This window comes from Verticillium dahliae, genomic scaffold (assembly GCF_000150675.1).
Source record: "Verticillium dahliae VdLs.17 supercont1.1 genomic scaffold, whole genome shotgun sequence".
NCBI classification, from domain to species: Eukaryota; Fungi; Ascomycota; class Sordariomycetes; order Glomerellales; family Plectosphaerellaceae; genus Verticillium; species Verticillium dahliae.
The window spans coordinates 2,139,679-2,147,901 of record NW_009276921.1 but is presented as its reverse complement, the minus strand read 5'-3'; the positions used below and the strand labels follow the sequence as shown (position 1 = coordinate 2,147,901).

General features: G+C 57.8%; 2 protein-coding genes across 2 annotated transcripts; one reads left to right on the top strand and one right to left on the bottom strand.

Moving 5' to 3' along the window:
• Positions 1 to 1,964: 1,964 nt before the first annotated feature.
• VDAG_00642 (uncharacterized protein) lies at positions 1,965 to 2,962 on the bottom strand (the record flags this gene model as incomplete). Its single annotated transcript, XM_009652019.1, has 2 exons — positions 1,965 to 2,852; positions 2,936 to 2,962. The coding sequence occupies 2 exons, from the start codon at positions 2,960 to 2,962 to the stop codon at positions 1,965 to 1,967; spliced, it is 915 nt and encodes a 304-aa protein (XP_009650314.1).
• A 1,316-nt stretch (positions 2,963 to 4,278) lies between these two features.
• Positions 4,279 to 8,223, top strand: VDAG_00641 (uncharacterized protein; the record flags this gene model as incomplete). The annotated part of the gene is made up of 2 exons (XM_009652018.1): positions 4,279 to 6,736; positions 6,788 to 8,223. 2 exons carry the CDS (start codon positions 4,279 to 4,281, stop codon positions 8,221 to 8,223), a joined length of 3,894 nt encoding a protein of 1,297 aa, XP_009650313.1.

Sequence of the window (8,223 nt, the reverse complement as noted above, 5' to 3'; positions counted from 1 at the left end):
CGATTCAGTGGATTTTGATGTGCATAGTGTCTCGCTTGTAGTCATGGGATCATGCCATGACCCGCGACACACAGTCGCCGCCCTTCTTCGCTGTCAACTCGGAGGCCAGCGCATCCAGGAACACATCCGCTCGAACCACGGCTTGTTCTTCATCAGTTTGCGAAATGGGGGCCCCGGTGCAAATTCCTCTGCGCTCTGCATCCAGGCAGGGCTTGTCAATCACGCTATACCGCGGCGAAAGGCGGCCAGTTTCGAGCGGCTGATCGTTTACAGGGCTCGGTGTAGGCATCAAGGTGAGACGAGGTCTGCATATGATGGTATCTTGGGGGTCTGGTGATTGCAAAAGTTGGTGCCGCGAAGCTTGCGCTTTTCTTTCGCGTCTATCGTCGCGATCTTGACCCGGTGAGTTCCCCCAATGGTCTTGTTTCCAAACATATAGACATGTTTTGCCGTTTATTGTTCTTGCCTTCGTTTTGGCCTGCGACTTCTTCGTCTTCGCCAGGGGAAGGCTTGTCGCTTCGTTCGTCTGTCGAGGAGCCTCTCCCTGGAGGCGCTCAGTCAATTTCTGGCGCTTGCGAGGTGGTGAACCCTCGTCGGAGGGAGTGTGGTCGACGACATCCGGTTTGTCGTAGCCTCCGGTCCTTGGTGCAGGTGGCATGAACGGGACGAGGAAAATGATCTCCTTCTTCTGATCTGAAGCCTTGGATGCCTTGCCCGGCCGAGAACGGAGCCGGCTGATCCCCTGAACTTCAGGAAGAGCAGTTCCCTGGGAGGTGCTGGGACCCGGGGGGCTTGTCTTGAGTTTCGAACTCATTTTCTCAATGGAACCATTTTGCCAGGAAGGCGTGGTAGGTTGATCCAAGGCATTTTGTACCACGGGGTGGCAAACTGGCTTATTCCTTCGGACGCATCTTGCTCTTTTACCATCGTATGTGATGTCCATGAGCCGCTTCGCGAAGTTCCAAAACCTAGGCTCGGTTGCCCGTTTGCCGTCTCCGCGGCATGTTCTGATCTTCTTGGATCGGGTAAAGTGATCCAAGACCTTGTTCTTGGGACAGCCGAGACTGGCAAGAAAACTACACCACTTACGAATAACGGGAGAGTTGCTCTTGTGGTTGACGAGAGTCAGGTGTGGCACCTGTTCCGCCATCCACTCGGCCGCGCCCACTAGTATGGCATCTTCGTCCGATGTCCCATTCTCGAATTGACGCCGTAGCTGATCTTGGAAATCACCTTGGGAAGCATGTCTGATATACTCCAGGCCGGGAAGTCCGAGCTTGGCCAAATCGCCATCGTCCATAGCCGCGGCGTGATTATTCTTCCTGCTTTGAGGTCGAAATGGTCACGGCGGGGATGCCTCGTGGGAATTCCAACAAGGGGAGTGAAAACTCGCGGCGCCGTTGTTGGACGAGCTCTCGCGATGCGTGCTAATGGGAAACAAGACCACCAATGTCTGTCTGGCGATGGGCCGAATGACCTACAATCCAAATCATGTTGTGCATCACTGGCTGTTGCTCTTTATACGCAGGGAACTGATCGTGCCTGCCTTTGTTCCAATGCTCGGATGCAAGGAGCAGCAGGAGGGCTGAAGGGAACAATAGGACAATAGACGACTAGCGCTGACTAGTTGATCAGCCACCAACTCCTTTCACATGGGCATCAACAGGTAGTATGCTTCAGTGACGCCTGCCTTGGTATTATTCCGAAGCAAGGGAGTGCTTTCCAAGGTTCTGAGAGTGAAAAAAATGATTGTGAAGCACAGCGATACAAAGCACACGTCTTGGCAACTATGCTAGAGGTAGTCACATCAGACAAAGATCAGTCCATTTGGCAATGACAAACAGGTCCTTGGCCAGCCTTCAATAAGCTAGAATAACAAAACACATGCTCGCTAAATCTGAAGCATCCAAACCCAAGAGCCAGCCCATTGAACCGAAAACACCCAATCATTGACATGTTCAACGTTACAGCTTTTTCAAGGCGGCAAACCTCCTCTCGAGCTCAGCAATGTCGGGTACCGCGCCACCTGGTCCATTGGCGTCCGTCTTCTTCTGTGCGTTGGCCATCTTTTGGTTCGGTTTCAGGTTCAGCGAGCTGACCTTGACCTGCGGATGGACGTTGTCAGTTGTCATTTTAGGCGGATTGACGGTTAAAGGGCTGCTCGGGCCCCCAATCGTCCTTGGCGGAGTGGCCTTGCTCAGCATCTCCTGCTCCTTCTCGGCCTTGAGATCCGGCTCCGCAAGAACCTTCTGACCGCCGCCTGCACCACCTTCGCCATCCTCCCCGGGGCCGTCAGCGCTGTCGTCCTCGTCGTCGAGCAGGTCTGGCGCCTCGCCGAGCTGTTGGCGCTTGGGCCAGTCGACGTTGTATGCCCGCGCAATCTCCTCGAGGTATCCCACGACGAGCTCCTCCCGCGGCGGCGTCACGCTCAGCTTCTTCACAATGTTTGGCGCCACCTTGCCGTCCGCGTTCTCCATGGCCGCCATGACAAACTCCTTGCCGTACTTTTCGGCGAGCAACGTCCGCACGACCTGCAGCTCCTTGATCTCCGTCTTGGGCGCGGCGTACATGATGCTCTTGATGGCCTCCTCGAGACCGGGGTCGCACGTCGAGCCCTCGAGCAGGCCGGCGCGGGCGATGAGCAGCTCGCAGTACAACTCGAGGAGCTCGTGCAGCTCGTTGGTGATGTCGGACCGGATGATGTTCTCGACGCGGATGCGGGCGCTCTCGACCTTGCCGACCTCGAGGAGCTGGGCCATGGCGCGGCGCTGTGTCTTGCCCAAGGCCTCATCGCGCTGTTGGACCATGCGCAGGCGGGCGATGGCCAGCTTGAGCTGGACCTTGAGTTTGGTCTGGATGGCGCACGCGCGGGTTGCCGTTGTTAGCGGGGTCTACGTCATTTGCAGTGGCGGGGGATCAACGCGGGGTCACTTACGATTAAGGACGCAGGAGGGGGAGGCATGATGGGCGGCAGCCGTCTGGAGCGGTTTGTGATGCAGATGTATGTGTTCGATCAGGGGAAAATATCCGGACAAAAGGCAGAAATAGGCAAGCTGTTGCCTGAAGGTCAAGTCTGAAGATTGTTGTATTATGGGAGTCAAAGGTGGCAGGCAGACGATCGCAACAAGGCAGACGAATTGACGGTAGCAGATCGAGTTGTTATCTAATCGCCCCGGACACGTTCAAGTGGGGGAGTGGGAGTACCTATACTGCGGCTAGAGCAATCGACGGTGCCTGCAGGTTCAGGCGGAAGACCTGAGTGCGGGGATCAGTGGCACCAAGGGATGCTCTGCACCCCACTGTGTCTGCCCGGACAGTGCTAGATACCTACCAGTGGGGTACCAGGTACCTACTATGTACCTAAGGTACCTTGGAGAATGCACATACAGGCTGCCTGAACAAGCAAAATTGTCACAGCCGTTCTGGCGGACATTTACCCCCCTAGGAAGATCAGTATCAGAAGTCACGGATTGGGATCTTCTCGGTACCCAAGTCGAGGCCAGGGCTTGCAGAAAACGATGAATGCCCAATATGGACTTGTGAGCTTGGTCCAACTCGCTCGGACAGCTCGCTTTTCGTGTTGGGCAGGTGCTGCAGAGCCTTCTTCGTCTGCATGAGACCTGTCAAGCATGTCTAATGCATGACATATCCGTCCTCTCAGTCGATCCAGATGGGAGCACCGCGGCATTCATCAACATGTTGACATGTTGCCACTAAGTTTCCTATGACCGGCACATGTCAGAGTATTATCTGGCCGCAGTGCTTCCTACCCAGCTATCCCGGTGTACCCGCTAATGCCGGGCACTTATCTTGGCCATGTTGACCTCGAATCCCTCCAAGGCTCACCCTCTCTGGGTCTGGGTCCTTCCTTGGATCAACTCCCCGGAACCGGACCCGGTTTCCAGAACACGCGACTCGCGCGCCCCCGTCAATGCTACATGAACTCACCTTGGCAGATGACTTCACCTCATTCCAGATCCACGTCTGCCTGCCACTTGCGACCTAACATTCGACATCTTCTTGCCGGCCCATGAACCATGTGCCCAACGCTGCCGAATATTCCTGCCCCCATTCTTCATCCCACCAAGGCTTAGACTTCCACCAAATTCAGATCGAGCCATGGAGTCCAAGGGGTCGAATCTGCATACCTCGGGATCGTGATTCTCAGTCTCCAACAACCGCATCTGTCGAGTTACCGTCTGAAGCACATCCACGGTCTGTAGGAAGCCACTGGCCTCCGTGGCTCAACTTTCAGCGTTGGCCATTTCAGCAGCGGATATGGCTGAAGCCGAGGCGGCGCCTGCCGAAGGACTTCGACATGGACACAGACCACGATGGCTTCATTCTGGCATTGTCAAGTCACGCGCCTGGTCCGCTACAACATGGACCAACCTCCGAACCAACAACCTATGGCGGCGCGTCGTCAAGTATTCCATAGCGACGACCCTCACCATCATCATTGTCCTGATCCCCGAGGTTGTTGCCCTCTTCCCCGGCACTACCTTTCTGGCCCCCTTGACGACCGTCTTCGCCAACCCGGGCCAGCGAATGGGCGCCATGGTCGAGGGACTACTCCTGACCCTTGTCGGCGCAACGATGGGAACGGCGTGGGGCTCGCTCGGCCTCTGGCTATCGAGCCGGGCCGTCGATGACAACCTCCAGGCCGCGTTCGCCATCCGGGCCCTCTTTCTGTTATGCGCCGTTTTTCATCACGGATATCTTCGCTCGTCGAGCCCGAGGTTGATCGTCTACGTTCTCTTTCACCTGACTTCCTCCACCATCATCCTTATGGGCCCGTGGCGGGCGCTGACGAGCACCATCGTGACGTATGTCGCGTATCCCATCTTGATAGGAATGGTGGTCACTTTCTTGATTAACTTTTCCATCTTCCCGGAGCCCTCCAACGACTTCCTCGCCCACGCCACCATCGATGCCATTGATCAGACGACGCTGGCCGTGACGCGCTCTACAAACTGGTTCCTCAGCCCCGGGGATGGCCCGGACGAACCCCAGAGCGACCAGCCGGTCGAAGCCTCGCCGAACACGGCCGGCACCGCGAAAACAGAAGGTGATTCAAGCGCCGAACGCCCCTGGTATCACCATCTTTGGTCCGGATTACGGAACCCCTTGTCCACACCCGGATCGAGAGTGCCTGTCATCAGCGCCCCGGCGCAACACATCAACCTGGCCGCGCTGACGGCTAGCAAAGCTGCGCTGCGGTCAGGCCTGCAGCGCTGCCGCGCCGGCCAGTCCGAGGTCAACCTCGAGATTGCCATCGGTCCCCTGCCGCCCTCCAGCCTTAAGCCTATCACCACGAAAGCCATGCCCGGTCTCGTACACAATGCCGTCATGCTGATAGGCGCATGCGAGAACAAATTCGTCCTCCTGGGCGACGGCGAACCCGACGATGCCACCGACACCGAGGACGAGGGTGCATTCGTGCGGCCGCTCCAGCGCGCCTCGGCCCTCGAAGAGCTTCTGGGCCCCAGAAAGTTCAGAAACCCGACGACGCTGACCGAGGAAGATCCTCTCGACGCATTGGAATCCGTCAAGCCGCTGCGCGAGCTGGAAGCAGGCGATCCCGAGGTTCTCGTGGCCATCATCAAGCGCATCCAGCTGCCGACCAAGGACTTTACCGCGGCGCTGCAGCAGGCCGCCCTGACGGTGACGACGAGCCTAGCGTATTGCTACGGCCTCCCGAAGCTGAAGACGGGCATGCCGACGCCCAAGAGGATCATTCTCGAAGAGATGGACATCCGCATTGACGCCTTCATGGACGCCATTGCCATCTACGACTTTTGCTCCACGGAGGAGCTCGAGCGCGCCACCACGACCAAGAACGGCGAGGCCGATATCATGCCCCGCATGGAGACGTTTCTCGTATCGTCCTTCCTGCTGGGCCTGCGGCAGTCGGCCGTGCACATGCTGCAGCTGCTGCGCTACGCTCGTCTCCTCGTCGAGAAGCGCCACAGGCGGCACAGGATGAGCATTCACTTTCCCGAGTACTTTGGCTGGCGGCAGTGGCTGTCGACCGGCGGCGAGAGGGATGCCATGGTCCTGCCGCAGACGATGCGCAAGAAGGGCCGGTCGGGGCGAATTCCTACGCCCAAGGAGGAGAGCAGGATGGAAGAAGAAGGCACCGTTGAGGAGCTCGACAGGCCTCTCGCGCGACAGAGAGCTGATGTGGAGAGTGTGCCAAACGTACTGGAAGCGAGCTTTCAACACGCAAAGCCACCTTTTCCGACTCCGCCGAAAGCAAAGGGCGAGGCGAAGAAAAAGAAGAAAAAGGAGAAACGCCGTGCCGCAGCGTCGGGAGGCATCGTCAGCCGCATCCGGGCGCGCGTGGCCGACGTCTACGAGTCGCTCCAGAGGTCAGACGATGCCATTTATGCGATCAAGCTTGCTATTGCCTTTTTTATCATCAGCTGGCCGGGCTTCATCCCATCGTGGTACGAGTGGTACGCGAACATTCGGGGTGTCTGGGCGCCCCTACAACTCATCCTGATCTTCGAGGTCGTTATCGGCACATCGTTTTTCGTCTTCATCCTCAGATTGGTAGGTGTCACGTTCGGTTGTGTCATGGGATATGCGGCTTGCGTAGCCGGTGGCGGCCACAGAGCGCCCCTGGTTGTCATTCTGGTCATCGGAGTGGTGCCATCTGTATACATCCAGCTCGGCACGAAATACGTCAAGACGGGCATGGTTGCAATATCCTCCATGACGGCTGTCGCTCTAAGTATGTTTCGCCTGCCGAAGTCAGCCACGTTGACCTGCTCACGATCTATAGCAACCGTCAATGAAAATACCGTGTCACACGTGAACCTCTACACGCGGTTAGTGACCTTCTTCATCGGCTGTTCGGTTGGTCTCCTCGTGGAGCTCATTCTTTACCCCGCCAGAGCTCGCGACAGGATGGTGGAGTCGCTCTCAACGTCGATCAAGCAGATGAGCAGCATGCAGACAGCCATCGCCGTAGGCGTTGACAACCCAAAGAATCTTCAGTTACGCTCAGACAAGGTTCAACAGCGCTTCGAGCGGTCTCGGGAGAAGGCACAGGGCGCATTATCGGCTGCAGAGACGTTTCTGCCGTTCTGCCTGACAGAGCCACGACTCAAGGGTAGCTTTCGGCAGCTGCATCCCATTTATCGAGAGATCATCTACGTTCTGCACCAGATTGTCGACCGAATGGACAATATGCTCCAGCTGCGGCGCGTCTATGGCAGCTCGGTCCTGGAGGAGCTCAACGCCGAGGTACACGCCTACCGTCGCGCCGTGGCGGCATCCATCGCCATTGCTCTCTTCGTCGTGAACCAGGCGCTGACGACGCGCATGCCGCTGCCGCAATTCATCCCTTCGGCACGCCTGGCGATGCTACGCCTCATAAACCGTGTCCGGCAGGCTCTCATCGACAAGGCTGCACAACACAGCGAGATGGCCACCGCTGCCGGCGGGGCGAGGAAGGGCGGGATGCGGAATTACATGGCAAGCATGCAAGGTCCCGAGAGGGTACTCAGCGAGGACGAGCGCACGGCGCGAGTAGTGACGCAACACAAGTTCCTCAGCTGGAATGCAAACGCGGCGGGGCTGATGGAGATTATCGAGTACCTCGAAGAGCTGGTGGAATTAGCAAAGTTGCTAGTGGGAGTCAACGCGTTCAGAAGCGGCATGTTGGAGAAGCCGACGTTTAAAGAATATGCGAAGAATGTCAAGACGAGAGAGGTACCGATCGATGAAGACGACGCGGCGGCAGGCGCGTCCTTGGCCAAAACCGAGTCGCGGAGGTCGGGGACAAGGATCAAGAGGCCTGGAACGGGGCTGTCCGGGCTGGCCAGACAAGATACGGGACAGGCAAAAGCAAAAGTCGAACAGAAACCAGATACGGGGCTCTCCAGGCCAGACACGGCCCGGCCAGATGCCGGTTCCCAGAGGCTCGATCATGGACTACAAAGACACGATACGGCGTTGTCCACTGGCCGGCAGGCTGCAGCAGAGCGCGGAGACACAGGCCTACACCTGCATAGGACCTGGACCAGGGGCAGTCGAGCGCGTTCAGACAGCCTGGAGACGGCAGTGGAGGGCGAGGCAGAGATCCCGCTGAGTCTCCGACGTGTGTCTTCCCGGCGCGCATCGGCGCGAAAACGGCGGCCGACGGTAACGGGAGCGGGGACTCGGCGACGAGACGACGACAAGGGCAAAGGTATTGAAGAGGAGGACGAGCGCTAG